Source organism: Oryctolagus cuniculus, chromosome 18 (assembly GCF_051225735.1).
Source record: "Oryctolagus cuniculus isolate XC-2025 breed Fujian yellow rabbit chromosome 18, ASM5122573v1, whole genome shotgun sequence".
Classification (NCBI taxonomy): Eukaryota; Metazoa; Chordata; class Mammalia; order Lagomorpha; family Leporidae; genus Oryctolagus; species Oryctolagus cuniculus.
Genome location: NC_142884.1, coordinates 50,294,417 through 50,310,854, shown reverse-complemented (window position 1 = coordinate 50,310,854; position 16,438 = coordinate 50,294,417). Strand labels below are relative to the sequence as shown.

Here is a 16,438-nt window from a genome sequence, read left to right as displayed (position 1 = left end):
GGGTAGATTTTGTCAGCCTAAGAGAAGTATATCGTATTTTTAAAAACTTTTAAAACCCTGCCAAATTAGGATCAAATTTCGGAGAATATTAGAATTTTAAGGTAAAGGAGTTTGCTGTTTATGTTATTGCTTAACTGTCAAAGTTTATGTTGTATTACTGACTGCACTGTGGATGCAGTGTTTAAAAAAACTTTGCAAGCTGCAAAAACAGATTGATAGTTAAGTTTTTAGTAGATGAAAAAGGACTTATTAGTCCTTACATTTTTATGGTCTTGTTCACAGAGCTGTTCTCCTGAATGTTGGGTGATGTTACAGTACGTCATATGAGGGTGCTCAAAAAGTTGCGTGGAAAAATGAAATTAAAAGATGAGGTTACTTTGCAATACATTTTTGAGATCCATGCATAGTATTTTCATTTAATATACATGAACTTTTTGAAGACCTTTTGTATATTCTTCCATAATTATACTTGAGAAAATTAGGCCAAGAGTGGCTGAGCAATGATATTTTTAAGTATCCAGGTTTGTTTAGTTGGGGTCAGACCTTCACATGATTGTAACTAGTGACTGTAAATCTGCCCATGTGTAGTAGAAGTGAGCACCAGTCTCCATGACCAAAAATTGTCAGTGATTTTCTTTGAAAAAGCCCCAGTCTTTCTTTCAAGGGCTAACAGTCCTACCCCTTGGGTTTACATATTTCTAATTTAGAGTAGTTTTACTGGTAAACTCTGATTCCTGAATCCTTCAGTTAATCCTTCAGATGGAGAAGGTTGAGATGGGGGCAAGTTGATCAGCCCACCCTACTTGATTGCTCCTGCTACCCCAGTGAGAAGCTACAGCAATCACCCTTTAGATGTTAACTCTTGGAACCTGGCAAGGGTGGAGAGACATGGACTTTTTTTTTGGTGTGATTTATAAAGTGTTGTCAGTAAGGAGTGTTTCAGTCATCTTATTTAAGGCCACACATGTCCTTTGTAACTTAAGCTTTGACCTAGAAATTCTTTCATGGTCACTTCTTCCCAATATAAGTCGTGAGTCATTCATCCATATGTGGGGCTTAGGTGAGAAGAATCTTTTGAGGCTGACCGAACCTTAAATCTCATTTTGGGATGTAAGAAATCTGTCTTTGAATGCGGTATGTGAAATTAATAAAATTTTAAAACTTTTTGTCTTGTCAGTTACAAGTGGATCCTAATACTGTGTTTTACATTTCTTGATGGAAATAGAACTAGGGGGGTTCAAAACAGCTGTGTTCTTACATCGTTAGAAGAGAGAACAAGGGCCGTGTTTCACACTAAGCTCTTGATGGTAAATTCTTGTCACACTTCAAGAACTAACAGTCTTAAGTTGTGCATTCCAGTTATGCTGAATAGTTTTAAAATGAACCCTTGATTAACTGACCTGTATTTTTGAGTGCCTGCTATGCCCTAGGTTTGTCAACAAATGGAAGCCCTCTTTTGCATTCTATAGCTATAAGATTTGCCGGGTTCCTTTCCCTGAGTAACCCCAAGTAGTGCACATTCGATGTAAAACTTAATAGCACTGGGAGAGAAGCTGAAGAGTTTTACTAAATTGTTAGAAGTCATATTTAGGATAGACTTAGCCCTTTGGGGAAGAGTAAATTTTTTCCCCTAAAAGTGACACAGAACTTTATGATTTTTTTTAAAAAGGTAGATAAAGGGCATGATAATTCTGTATGTTCACTTGTACTATTAACAGCATATTTAAAGCTTTTTTTGCTTTTATCATTGTCTTAGTTTGTAACTAGCATTCGGTTGCTTCCGATATTTAAGGGCTCCATTAAGTTAGCATTGTATTTGGACAAAATGGAACCAAATCAGCTATCTGTTCTCCTACATGTTCAGTTAGAAGTGAGAGGCAGAGGTCCTTCACATTTAGCAGTTAGCCAGCAGTCAGCCCACAATGCCCTTTCTAAAGTACCTGTTCTGTGTTGACTTATTCAGATTTAACGTTTTTCCTAGTTCAAGGTGTTTGGAACAGTGTGTGCTGATTGCTAAGTCTGCTGCTTCAGAGAGTTTGTAGGTTTCCATGTTGCATTGCTAAAGAAAGCTTAGTGGTGTTTATATATCATATACATTTATAGCATATATATACCATTTTAGTTTTTAATTCCATTTTCTGTGAACTTTTTTTTTTGAGAGGCAGAGAGACACCAAGAGATAGAGTGCCTGTCTGCTGAGTCACTCCTCAAAACGCCTGCAAAAGCCAGGGAAGGAGGGGGTTGTGTAAAGCTGGGAGCCAGAACTCAACCCAAGTTTCAAGTGAGTGGCAGGACCCACTTATTTTACCATTGCTACTTCCCAGTGTCTGCTTCAGTAGGAAGCTGGCATTAGGAGATACAGCCCAGCTGCTTCTAGATGTAAGATGTAGGTATCTTTTTTCAAAGATTTATTTTATTTATTTGAAAGGCAGAGTTGGGGTTTGAGGGGGAGAGATGGAGCTTCCATTTGCTGGTTCACTCCCCGAGTGGCTGCAATGGTCAGGGCTGTGCCAGGCTGAAGCCAGGAGCTTCTTCGTGGGTACAGGGGCCTAGGAGTTGGACCATCTTCCAGTGCTGTCCTAGGTTGCATTAGCAGGGAGCTGGATCTGAAATGGAGCAGCTGAAACTCGTACCCACACCCATATGGGCTGCTGGTGTCGCAGGTGTAGCCTTTAGTTGCTATACTACAACGCCAGCTCCAAAGATGGTGCATATCAACAGGAATGAAACCTCTAGACAAAATGCCTTCCCCGGCTTAGTGGTATTTGACTATAGTGCAAGTCAGTTTCTGTAGCATACGATTTGGCTTTCCCTTATTTCATTCCCTTTGTTTTATGTCATTTATTTGGGCTGAACTGGACTCATTTCAAGCAGTATGCCTTTGTGTATGTGATGAGAAACATTACTGCATTTTGACTTTTGAGCCATAAAACACAACTTAATAGTAGCTCATGTTAAGCTTATTATATGAAAAACTAAAACCTAGGTAAGTCTAAATTAAGCTAGTTTAGGTTATTTTGTATTTTAGTGATGGGATGTATCATAAGAATAGAGATATGCTGCTATGTTGAGAAAAACGTCAATGTATTTGAAAACAAACTTTGGGCTACTACATTCACGTGAGTGTACCAGCATCCTTTGTAGTTTGGATTGAGAACTCTGGTATTAAGTTTAAATAGGCAATGTGTAAAAGAAACAGAAGTCTTGGTTATATTTTTATATTTGTAAAGTAAAAGTTTGATTAAAATGGTCCCTGTTCTTCATTTTATTGTCATTTCAATAAAAATATTTAAACAAGAATGACTGTTGTGGGGTGGTCCTGAGTGTGGATGCTAAGGTTGATGTGCCAAGAGAAATCCTTGGTTCTTTCTTGGTGTCAGTAGTGGCCACTGGGGAAGAGCGTGGCACAGTTACTTGAGACTGGGCCACCCGTGCTACATTCCCCTGTGCTCCCCCATTGTGTGTTGGCTGTGTTCTTAGCTGATTCTGCTTTCTGCCATGTGAAGGGGTCACTGGATTTGGAACACGAAGACTGGGATTTAGAAGTTGCCACTCAGTATGTGTTCATGTCATTGGAGACTTCGCTTTGCTTGTCTACAAAGAGTATGATTCCTTTAGTTTTTTTTGTTTCAAACTTGCAGGGAAGTCAGTGTTTTGTTAAACATACCATCTTGCTGCCTCTGTAGTGCTATGTAATGCAATTTCAGTATCTTAAGTGAAGTTTACCCAAAGTACAGGGATATATGTGTAATACAGCCATAGCCTTTTCAACAATTACATCTGAATAAGTCAAATGAAATCTGATAAAACTATTGCAAGGATTTCCTGAAAATTATAGTGCCTGCATATTTTACAGCAGGCACCAAAAATCTATGAAAAGTAATTAGAAAAGCTAAAGCTTGAGAATATATGCATTAACTTAGTTTTTTCCTCTACAGACTTGAAGAGTTGGTTTCCCGCCCTCTGCTAGACTTAGTAGCTAAGATTGTTTTGTCTGAAATGAAACATTTTCTTTCAATCAAACCAAATCGGTCACCATCCCCAAAAGATAATGAGCAGTTCATTCTGTCATTACCAGAGTGAAAGGCAATCAGTATGGGGGTGTGGAGGGTAGCTTTCCTCATGGACTCCTCTGATACTTTTCTTGTCCAAGCAGAACCAGCCTTCCCCGGGCACACCTCAGCATTCCTCCCTTCTGTCCCTTCTGTGTGCCCTACCTCCACCCTACCCCTGGGCCCTCCCACAGAGTAAGTTGTAGAATGGGATGTGTTGGTCCCTGACACAAGAAGTCCTGGAGAAGGATGTGCAGAGTATCTTGGAGTGGGGGAAAACAAAAGGAAAACTAGTTATTCTAGTAAAATACTTGGGCACAAAGCTTTACGTTCTATTACAATGCAGATAAAAATAACCTTATATAGTAGGGTTAATTTCACTTGTTCACATGTTAAATTTTTGGCAAGTGCAAGCTTCTAAGCGCTGAAGATCATTAAGGGCAGGTGTGAATGGCCCCTTTCTAATAGCGGAGGGCCACTTTGGTATGTAATGTGAGTGTACTTCAAAACGTTTGGAAACGTGGAAGTAAGATGTTTATTTTGCTGCAAAAAAGTTTGAAACTCATGAATAGTGTTTTTATAATCTACACTTTCCACGAACTTTTTGAAGACTCCTATCACTGTTGGGGCTTGGATTGAATGTGGATTGCCAGCGTGGTTTAAAAATGACGGTGGCTACAGTGGTGACCTGCAAAGTGGAGCACTTCCTGGGAAATTATTATCCTTCCCAAATAGAGCTTTCCTTTATTTATTTTGCCAGTAAAGTTTAGCATGTTAGTGAAATGTCTGTGGATGGAAAGCCAAACTGAGTCCAGGCTATGTGTGAAAAAGCTTCGCCAGCAAAGGTGTAAACTCCTTGCACCCCTGTAGAGCCAGACTTGTTTCATGGAGACCTGGAACAAGGTGTTTGAAAAATTCCAAAGTGGGTGGGAACCTTGAGAATGTTTTTCCTAATGAACAGACTTTTAGAATACATGCAAGAAAAAGACCATAAAGCATAATTCAGTCCTCTAGAGAGTTCCTTAGATTTGACAGATATTTAACAGCATCCACTCTGGGCTGGGCACTACTTAAGGTAGTTTTTTCCTTTATACATTTGGAGGGGTAGTAAGCAGCTATAAAGACATATAAGTCACATATTAAGATGTAATTCACTGTTCAAAGTGTATACTGATTTTTAGTCTATTCAGAGTTGGCTTGCCATCATAATTTTAAAACATTACACCCCTTCAAAAAGAAATCATTACCCTTTGGCTATCAGCCTCCTATCAGGAAGCAACTATTAGCCTACTTTTGTGTCTATGCATTTTCCTATTCTGGACATTCCTATCAATGGAATCACAGTATTTGGACTTCAGTGTCACTGCTCTGATTTCGAATGCTTTCAAGATTTGTGCATATTGTAGCCTATATCAATTTTCATTTTCATCTTTGAATAATATTCCACTGTGTTGATTTCTCACATTTATCCATTCATTGTTTGATGGAGATTCCGGGTTCCCACATTTGGGTTACCGGGAGCATGGTGCTGTTATTTGTATGAGTTTTGTATGGATACAAGGTTTTCATTTCTCGGAATTGCTAGGTCAAATGGCCACTCTGATTTTTAACTTTGAGGAAGCGAGGAGACTTTTTTTCCAAAGTAGTTGCACCATGTCAGTATTCTCACTTGCACATTTTTATTTCCTGCCGAATCAGGTTGTTTCTAGAGTCTACTAGTAAACACTTAAGACTGTTTAACATTCCTTCTTTTGGGGGGATCTTTTACACCCCAAACACCACCTCCCTATTTGGACACCAGTTAAACTGCTAGGCCCACAGTGGTGCTCAGGGCTAACTACAGGGCAAGTGGCCGGTCCGCGGGCACTGTGGCCTGGCCAGGACTGCACGCCACTAGCGGCGGGCCTGAGCCTTGCTGGGGCTCCGGCTGGAGCAGATTCCCTCTGCGTCTGCCGGCCCGGCCCTGCGGGGCTGTCGGTGCAGGACGCGGGGAGCCAGTCCCCAGGGCCTGAAGCCCGGGCCTACCCCCACGAGGCGGCGGCGCGAGCGCTGGAGGCAGGGGGTGGGGGGACGAAGGCCGCGCCCCCGCGCCCGGCCCGCCCGCGTCCCGCTGGGGGCGGCGGCCCGCCCCGAGCCCGCCGAGGCTCTTCCGCGCCGGCAGGGGCAGCAGCGGGAGCGGCGCTGGGCGGAGCGGCGCCAGCAGCCAGGAGCGGCCCGGCCCGGCCCGGCGGTGGCAGCGGCAGCAGCGACGCCAGAGCCCGTGGGCGCCGTTTGTGAGGCTGCCACAGGCGCCTGGCCACAGCGCGGGGAGGCCTGGGGTCCGGAGGCCGCCGCTGCCGCCATGCCGCTGCTCTTCCTCGAGCGCTTCCCCTGGCCCAGCCTCCGCACCTACACGGGCCTCAGCGGCCTGGCCCTGCTCGGCACCATCGTCAGCGCCTACCGCGCCCTCAGCCAGCCCGAGGCCGGGCCCGGCGAGCAGGAGCCGCTAACGGCCTCGCTGCAGCCCAAGGCGCCCGCGCCCGCGGGGCCTGGCCCCGAGGGACCCCGGGCCCGCGACGTGGCCCAGTACCTGCTTTCGGACAGCCTCTTCGTGTGGGTAAGCGACGCTGCCCGGGCCCGCGGGGCAGGAGCGGCCTGGGGGTGGGGGTGGGGGCCGCCATGTCACCCATTATTCGTGGGGGGCGTGACGGCGCTAAGGGGTCCCCTGACTCCCGCGCCGCCGTGTGCGGGCCCGGGGGGTGGGTGGGGGGCGGGGCCGGGCGGCGGGGGGCTCGGTGGAAGGAGAAGGGTGAGGTTTGAGGGTTGGCCCGCGGGTGTGGAGGTGATGGGCTCCCCGGGGCAAGGCCGAGTTTGGGGGTTCGAGGAAGGGGGCTGGGGAGGCGGAGGGGCGGTGCTGAGAAGCATGGCTGGCCCGGGGAGGAGGACGGGGGGCCGAGGGCTGAGGTGCCGGCGTCCGGAAGGGGTGGAAGGAAACGCCGGCGGGTAGGGTCGGGGTTTCTGAGGGGCCCTGAGGGGTACCCGGAGGCCTAGAAGGGCAGGTTCAAGGGGAGCCGGAGCCGGGCGCGCGGCTCCCCGCCCGCGTGCTGGGCGGTGCGGGGAAGTTGAAGCGCCGTTCCCTCCTCGCGTGGCGGTGCTCGAGCGGGAGGGCAGGGACGGGGAAGGGGGACGCCGAGCGCAGGGCGTGTTTGTGCATTCCCGTCGGGAGAGAGGCGCTCCTCAAAACTTTTTGTGCCTTTAGTGTTTTGCTTGTCCTCTTTGGGCGCTGTTTGATGTAACAAACCTCAGACAAACGGTGCTTCCTGTCCTGCTGCTCGTACCTGACGATTCGTGACGGTTTCCTTTGATGTCCGAAGGCAGCAAACATTCAGAGTGAAGAGGCACGCCGCTCATTCTCACTCAGAAGTTCTCTTTTTGGGGGATCCATTTTAAAGCAAGGTTTCCAGTTCGTCTGCCCCTGCAAGATAAGCAGCATTTCAAGGTGTCCATGCTGGTTTCGGTTACGAGAACGATGACTTCAGACTGCTAGAGCAACAGTTCTGTTGTTTTGGCTAAAGAATTTTGCTTTCGCCTTGGTCTTGAATACCTCTTCTTGTAAACCCCACAGTAAGGAGGAAAGTTGCTCCAGGATTTAGTCTGTCGCTTGGATTTAGTATGGTGTCTTGAGTCTTGTTTGCCTCTGCAGATCTCTCATTTGGGGGAAAGAGTAGGCTGGAAACGAGGGAGAGATTAATATTCCAAGTTTGTAGAGTGATATGCAACTCATTGGTTCTAATTATTCCCACTGTGCTTCATCAGGAAGCAGTGGGATTTGTGAGCTCTGGGGGCTGTGAATTAAGCAGAGTTTAATAGAAGGCAGTGAAGGGTGAAGTTCTGGGTGAAGCTCAGTCATACCGACCACAGAGGGAGAAGAGAACTCACATCTCTTAATTTCGAGCCTGGTTTTGCATTTGAGTTAGCAGGTAAACAGCTAAGCGATGTGAAGAGTGCTTTTGCCAGCTGTTAAGATTATAATGTAGTCTTTTTTTTTTTTTTTTTTTTTTTTTTTTTTTTGACAGGCAGAGTGGACAGTGAGAGAGAGAGACAGAGAGAGAAAGGTCTTCCTTTGCCGCTGGTTCACCCTCCAATGGCCGCCGCTGCAGCCGGCGCACCGCGCTGATCCTGGCAGGAGCCAGGAGCCAGGTGCTTTTCCTGGTCTCCCATGGGGTGCAGGGCCCAAGCACCTGGGCCATCCTCCACTGCACTCCCTGGCCATAGCAGAGAGCTGGCCTGGAAGAGGGGCAACCGGGACAGAATCCGGCGCCCCAACCGGGACTAGAACCCGGTGTGCCGGCGCCGCAAGGTGGAGGATTAGCCTATTGAGCCACGGCGCCGGCTATAATGTAGTCTTTGATATATTTTTTCATTCTACGATATAAGTAAGCCTTTGAGAAGGAACCACCATTGTATTTAAACAACTGCAAGTGTTGTTTAATGACTTTTCCCCCCAGAAGTTTCTTCTTACCATACCAGGGTTCAACTTTCAAGGTTAATATCTCTTCATAAAACATTACAGAAAGCCTTTTGCTTTTTCTGTGGAAATTATTTTTCCTAGAGGTATTAATTTATGCAGATTTGCCACTTTTTCCTCCCTCTGGGTAGTATTTCCAGTTCTCAGTGGATCCTCATTCTGATTTTCTCCCATCTTTCCTGTGGGATTTTCCTGTGTCCTTGTGTGCCTCCTTGCCTTCTCAACCCTTCACGTGTGCTCTAGGAGTGCTCTCCATCGCTCATTGCCTGTCCCTGTGCAGCTGAGTGGAAGGTAGGGTCTCAGAAGCCTTCCCCATTGTTACCCAACAGATACCAGTATTGAGGAAACGTGGGCGGCTTTTGTCAGCAAGGATGCTCCTGGGCCCTGCTCATAGGCATTCAGATGAAATTTTTCTAAAACACAGCCAAGGCCAAGGAAGACAAAACAAAACCTGATCCTTCTGCCAGTTAGCAAATCCTGCTAGCTCTTATTTAGAATATTGCAACCTCTAAAACTTATTTTTTGTTGGAATACAAGTTAGAATAATATGGGCCTGAGCATTTCAGGAGGTTTTTGATTAACAAATTCAATTCAGAACCTTTCAGAAGGGCCCTTCTGGGTACTCTGGAGGGCATAGGTTTCCCCTACTGTCAAAATGCTACAAATAACAAGACAAAATTTCGTGATAATAGATGCATAAACAAAACATGATGGAGTTTGGAGGAAAGAGAAATTCTGCCTAGGAAAGACCTCAAGGAAGGTCTTTGAATGAAGGATGTTTGAATCCAGCCGTGGCAGATGGAAGGGCCTCCAGCAGTGGGGAGTGTTCAGGTGCAGACAACAGCATGTGAAGTTCAGCTGGCGTGGGGAGAAGCGTGGCTGGCTTCTGCGGAGCAGGGCAATGAAATTAAAAATCCTTGGACTCTTCCTTCTGATGTAAAAGGGAGGTTGAAGGTGAAGGGGGGACCAGAGGTGACCAGAGATGGAGGAAGTGGTCCTGCTGTGAGAAGAAAGGAAAGGGGGTGAGCAACCCCCTGGAGGGTTGATTCTAACTCCACAGTGACTTAGGTCATCAAGCTTTGGTTTGTGTCAGTCTTTGATCATATGGTGAGAAAAATCATGTGGAGTTTCAGAACTGGACATATTATCAGATTCCAAACTTCAGGAAAGTTCATTTAAAAGGTGATGGGTATTCATCATATGAAAGTCAGAGTCCAAAGTCATAGCCATTGAGAAGTACGTATCTCTCCTCCCTGCTACCCACTCCCTTCTACCAGAAATGGTCTTTACCAGTTTCTTATAGTTAGTGCTGGTGTTAAGTAGAAGACTAAGAAATACACAGATTGATCATTGGCACAGTTCACATCTACATGTTATACAAACATGTATGTCTACATACTCTTCCTTTTTCACACAGGACAGCATAGTAATCAGATTTCTGCACCTTCTTGTTTCTCAGTGATCTTAGAGTTATCTTGAACTTCCGTTATCTTAAAGTTCATCTTTTTTTTTTTTTTTTTTTTTAAGAAACATTTTGTTTATTTGCGAGAGCACTCCCAACACTGGTTTATTACTCCCTGCATGCCGGCAGTGGCCCCAAGGTGGGGCTGAGGCCAGGTGCAGGCAGTTCAGTCCAGGTGTTCCACACAAGTGGCAGGAGCCCAATAACTTGAGCCATTACCACTGCCTCCTAGGGTATGCATTAGTAGGAATCCAGAGTCAGTAGCCAAAATCAAGACTCTCATATGGGACACAGACGTCGAACAGCTAAGCTACACACTTGCCCTTTGAAGTTATCTTGAATTGAAGTGATCTTGATTTTTCAGTTATTTGAAGGTTCCATGAAACTGCTGAGTTGGTTCTACTGACTTCATTTGTATTCCACTGAATAGATATTTTATAGTTTATTCAACTAAGTGTCCCTGATGGACATTTGTTTTTCATTTTTCTGCTGTTATAAACAGTGCTCCAGTGAACGCTTTATTTCCGCCTACAATGAAAATTAGCTGTATAGTGAAGGTAGTAATTTGACTTTTTCCTCTGTGAATACAGTGGTGGTTTAGATCAGACTTGCTGGAAGTGAGCTTTGATAGGATTGTTGAAGGTGAGGTTTGTCCTACAGTTCCTTGGCGCTGTCTGGGCTAACGTGTTTACTTGGAAGACTATTACTGATACTGAAAGGGATCTGCTTTGGACTTACTTTTATTTATTTATCTTTGGTTTAAAAAATCATGTCTTGTTTGAAAGGGGTGGTGGGGGGGAGAGGGAGCGGGAAAAGAGGGGAGAGAGAGAGGGAGAGAGATACTTCTAACCCACTGGTTCGTCCCCAGATGCCGCACAACACCTAGGGTCTGGGCCAAGCAGAGCCAGGAGCCCAGTCTGGGTTTCCCAGGTGTATGGCAGGGACCCATATACTTGAGCCATCATCTGCTGATTGCCAGGGTACACATTAGCAGGATGTTTGTTGGGTTGGAAACTCAGCTGGGATTTGAACTCATGCATTCTGATATGGGGTGTAGATGTCCAAGCAGCACCTTAACTACTGTACCAAATGCCTGCCCCTGGATTTGCTTTTAAATGAGTGAGGTTAAGATTGAGTTTCTTTCTGTATTTGCAGTTTTTCAAGCCTTTGTCAACAGAGGTAGGGAAGTTATTGCATAGTTATTGGAATGACACAGTATTTGTGAAATTAGTACATTTTTCTTTTCTTTTCTTTCTTTCTTTTTTTTTTTTTTTTTTTTTTTTTTTTTGGACAGGCAGAGTGGACAGTGAGAGAGAGAGACAGAGAAAGGTCTTCCTTTGCCGTTGGTTCACCCTCCAATGGCTGCCTCGGCCAGCGCGCTGCAGCCGGCGCACCGCACTGATCTGATGGCAGGAGCCAGGTGCTTCTCCTGGTCTCCCATGGGGTGCAGGGCCCAAGTACTTGGGCCATCCTCCACTGCACTCCCCGGCCACAGCAGAGAGCTGGCCTGGAAGAGGGGCAGCCGGGACAGAATCCGGCGCCCGGACCGGGACTAGAACCCGGTGTGCCGGCAAGGTGGAGGATTAGCCTAGTGAGCCGTGGTGCCGGCTAGTACATTTTTCTACAAATAGAATCAATAGTAATCAACAGTTTTGAGATTTAAAAAAAAAAAAAAATACATTGTTCACAATGTTGAAGTAAGTTTTAGTTGCTTCCAGCCCTTTGTAGCTTTGGCTTTCATAGAAAGTTCAGGAAAGGTTACCACTTTGTTTTTACATAAATTAACTTTTCTAGTATCAGTATATTTTCTCAAACCTTTTTTTTCCTTAGCCATGCTAATTGCTAAATGTTTATGTTAAGATAGGAAATGTTTATGGGTGATGGAATTAGGAGAGGTTTTCACTTTTTGGTAGGAAAATTAAAGGTATAAACTTCACATGTTTTATTTTAGAACTTAAAAGCTTGTTTAAAAGTATTTAACTTAACAAAAACTATGTATTATTTATAATTTCTTTCTGACCCATGATTTGTGAGAATGCTGTTTTGGGTACAGTTGAGTGATCCTGCATTTTATTTCTTAGTTATTTGCCTAGCAACCCCTCTGGGTGTCTGTGGGCTCACTTGCCAGATTTTGTATCTTTCAGATTCTGAAAGGTCTTTGAGTTCAAGGTCCAGATCTCATTTTTGTAACCTCCCAGGTGCCTTGGGCAAATGCTAAATGTGTTGCATATATTGTAAAAATCTGTTTGCCATTAGAGGGTGAACCAACGGCAAAGGAAGATCTTTCTCTCTGTCTCTCTCTCTCTCACTGTCCACTCTGCCTGTCAAAAAAAAAATCTATTTGCCTACATGCAAAAATGGGAATAATTTTCTTTAGAACTTATGTCTTAATTAAGCTGAGGGCTGTTTGGTTGATTTAAAATATCCTGTTTGGCTGGGGGATGTGGCATGAGGGGTTGTGGTTTTGTCTCATGACATTTCTTTTTTTTTTTTTTTTTTTTTGACAGGCAGAGTGGACACTGAGAGAGAGGGACAGAGAGAAAGGTCTTCCTTTGCCATTGGTTCACCCTCCAATGGCCGCCGCGGCCGGCGCGCTGCGGCCAGCGCACCGCGCTGATCCGATGGCAGGAGCCAGGAGCCAGGAACCAGGTGCTTTTCCTGGTCTCCCATGGGGTGCAGGGCCCAAGCACCTGGGCCATCCTCCACTGCACTCCCTGGCCACAGCAGAGAGCTGGCCTGGAAGAGGGGCAACCGGGACAGAATCCGGCGCCCCAACCGGGACTAGAACCCGGTGTGCCGGCGCCGCAAGGTGGAGGATTAGCCTAGTGAGCCGCGGCGCCGGCCCCATGACATTTCATTAACATGGCTGACGTGATTGGCAGGTTTAGAGTGCACTGAAGATGAGCCTTTTTGATACCTATTTCATCACCTTAAAAATTAGAATTCTAAGTTATCTGGAACTGATTGAATAAAGCGAGTCTCACATAAGATGTATAGGATGTTTTGGATAATTAGTTTGGGCTTTTTTCCCCTGTCATTTGAAAGCTTTAAGAAGCAACAGTTTCTTTTTTCAGCAGAATTATTTTTGTTTCAACCTTTTAAAAATGTATTGTATATTTCCTTATCCCGTTAGGTAGGCAGAGTAGAAGTAAACAAATTCATCTTTTTGTGTTGAATCAGGACTGCCCTTATGTGTTCTACGAAGGGGTGGATGGTATAAGTCACTAAGGGGAGCTTGAAGAGATCTTAGGGAGCTTGCTTTCTTCAATTCTTCTCTTTGGTCACTTTCTTTTTAAAAGTTATTTGCTTTGGGAAGAGGAATTGGTCAATTTCCTCTGAATCACAGTTTGAAGTAGCCTTGACATTGAGTTGGTTTTCATTTGCTTTCAATAAAAGTCATTTTGACTGTTGTGTATCAAGGTCCTTTGGGCCTTTTTGAGTCACTGGCGGTTTCCAGAATCATTTCTGCATCAGCAATATTACGTGATATGCCATGCGGACCGCTTGCTCAGGAGCAGCCTTCTCTCCTGTTTTTCTAAGTATTGAGATTCGTTTTTCAGGTGTGAGGATATTGGTCTTTCAAACACTTCAGTAAGGGAAGTTTTCCTACCAACTGTTAAGGAAAGTCTTGGTTTTGCATGGGTGTTCCAGGGTTACCTTTCATTTCTCAGCTCTTGTGGTTTTGTCCTTTTTCCTGTTTTCCCCAGAACCTTGCTGACACCAGGCATGGAGAATGTTTATTGTCTGGTTGGCAGATTGTCCCTTGGCAATACATGCTTATATATAATATAAATATAACACATACAATATAAGTGTTAGATGTTTTAAATGCTGTCTTAAATATTTATAAACATTATCTATATGTGTATACACACACACAGAAAATAGCAATTCTTCATGGTCTTGTGACTGTTTTTTGGACATCAACCTTTCCACCTGTACCTCTACCTCCTAATTGTTTGGCAGGGGAGGATGTTTGCATGTTAGATTCTACTGTTCATGATAACTTCAGTTCCTAAAATGATTTCTTCAAGGCTATCAGAATTTTTAAAAAATATTTATTTATTTGAAAGGCAGAGTTACAGAGAGAGAAGGAGAGGGAGGGAGGGAGGGAAGAAGGTAGAGAGAGAGAGGGGGGGGGGGGTCGGTCTTCCATTCTCTGGTTCACTCCCCAAATGGCCACAATGGCTGGGGCTGGGCTAGGCCAAAGCCAGGAGCCTGGAACTCCATTATGGTCTGCTACGTGGGTACAAGGGCCTCAGTACTCTGGCTGTCTTCTGCTGCTTTCCCAGGCACATTAGGGAGTAGAAGAGCTGACACTCAATCCAGCACCCACATGGGAGGCAGGTATCACAGGGAGCAGCTTAACCTGCTGTGCCACAGCGCTGGCCCCAAGGTTATCAGAATCTTAATGTAGGAGGTGATGTACCTGGAAAGTAGCTGCAGTTCAGTTAAGACTAAAAGGTAGAGTGGGCTTCTGGAGGGTACATACTGGGACAAGGAGCTGTGGATTAACTGGTAAGTTGGTGTTTTTCTCCCCATTCCGCGTTCCCGCCACCTCCAGTATGGAAGCGTGCCCCTTTGACTGTTACCTTGCACTGGTTGAAGGTCTCAGTCATTGGAAATGACGGCTGACTTCCTAGTAGGGGAGTTTTGGGGTGCTTTTGTTTTCCTGTGTGAGGAAATAAACTTCCTTCCTTTGATGTGTGCAGGTTCTGGTGAATACTGCTTGCTGTGTTTTGATGTTGGTGGCTAAACTCATCCAGTGCATTGTGTTTGGCCCTCTTCGAGTGAGTGAGAGACAGGTAAGTGCAGAGGGCAAGAACAGATTCTTGTGATCAGATTTTTTAAAAAAATCTCTGTTAGAGTTTCAAACTTAGAGACAAGCTCTGTGAATCCAGATTCAACAGTTGTTAATGTTTTGTCCCATTTGCTTTAGTATTCACTTTCTGTTTATATATACATCTTTGAAAGTAAGTTGTGGACATTATAAGCCCTTTCTGCTAAGTACTTCAGTGTACTATATTTCCCAAAAGCAAGAACATTTTCCTATATAACTACAGTGCAATGACCAAAATTTTCTGCTCTATAATACATATTCAGTGCAGCCAAGCTTCCCTCAATATTGTCATTTATAGCTACTTTTCCCATGATTTTTTAAAATTAATTTGAAAGGCAGAGTGACAGAGAGAGAGATCTTTCATCCCCTGTTTCACTTCTAGAAAGGCCACAAAAGCCAAGCCTGGGCTAGGCTGAAGCCAGGAGCCAGAAACCAGGAACTCCATTCTAGTCTCCCACGTGGGTGGCAGAGGCCCAGGTATTTGGACCATCACCTGCCACCTTCTAGGTGTGTTAGCAGGAAGCATGATTGGGATTGCAGAGTAACGAACCCAGACTGGCACTCCAGTATGGAGTGCTGGAATTGCAAGTGGCAGCTTAACCTGCTTTGCCACAATGCCAGCTCTCTCCCCATGACTTTTTAAAAATGTTCTTTTATTAATTAATTAATTTGAGAAACACACACAGAAACAGAGAGAGAGCTAATGTTCCCTGGATCACTCTCAAAATATGCGCAACAGCCAAGGCTGGACCAAGCCAAAGCTTGGAACTCAATCCAGGTCTCCCATGTAGGCGGCAGGAACCCAACTACTTGAGCCCAACTACTGCTGCTTCCCAGGGTCTGCTTTGCAGGAACTGGAATTCAGAGCTGAGCTAAGACTCAAATCCTGGCACTCTAATAGACGATGAATGTTTCCCAACCCAGTGCCTTAATGGCTAGGCCAGGATGTACTTTTTAAAGACACATGGATTTAAGTTTGAAGGGTCATAAATATCACACTTTACAATATGGGTTCTTTCCTAACGGAATTTGCTGAAACATTTTTCCCTGTGGAAGCATAAATGAAGATGCATTGTTCTACAAGTAAAACATTAGGTGTCTTACTCTTATTTTAGGTGAGATTTCTTACATTTGAACATGGCTCTCAGAATGTGTATATGCGTAAAGGATGCTTTCAACAAAGAATTATGCCATAAGTATATTATGGATTGACACTTCCCCAAGGATGTTAGTGGGTAGAGTGTAGTGTGGTGTGTTTTAAAATAAGAATTTAGAACTGGCCTTCAAAACCACAAAACTGTGTTTTAATGAACCATAAGAACAAAACTGTATTTTACTTTATTTCCACCTAACAGTAAGACACAGTATTCTACTATGTTAAAAGTACAACAGTATCTGCTCTATGTTTTCAAAGCATAGTGTTTTAGTCTTATCTACCCTTTTCAACTCAAATACCCATTTAAAAATCGGCTTAGGCCCTGTTTAGAGCTGGGACTGTGGTTACTCTGTGGTTGAGCCCTTGAATGCTGTCATGAGCAGGACTATTTTGTTTTCCCAGAGTTTTTTTTTTTTTTTTT

The 16,438-nt window shown here is 44.7% G+C and overlaps 1 protein-coding gene across 1 annotated transcript in view; it reads left to right on the top strand.

Moving 5' to 3' along the window:
* The first annotated feature begins 6,159 nt into the window (after positions 1-6,159).
* Positions 6,160-16,438, top strand: part of AMFR (autocrine motility factor receptor) — a 44,846-nt gene continuing 34,567 nt past the window's right edge. The window contains exons 1-2 of the mRNA XM_002711526.6: positions 6,160-6,648; positions 14,734-14,826. Of these exons, the coding sequence (XP_002711572.3) occupies positions 6,394-6,648; positions 14,734-14,826 (348 nt within the window). The 5' untranslated portion in view covers positions 6,160-6,393. The remainder of the gene's footprint in view (positions 6,649-14,733; positions 14,827-16,438) is intronic.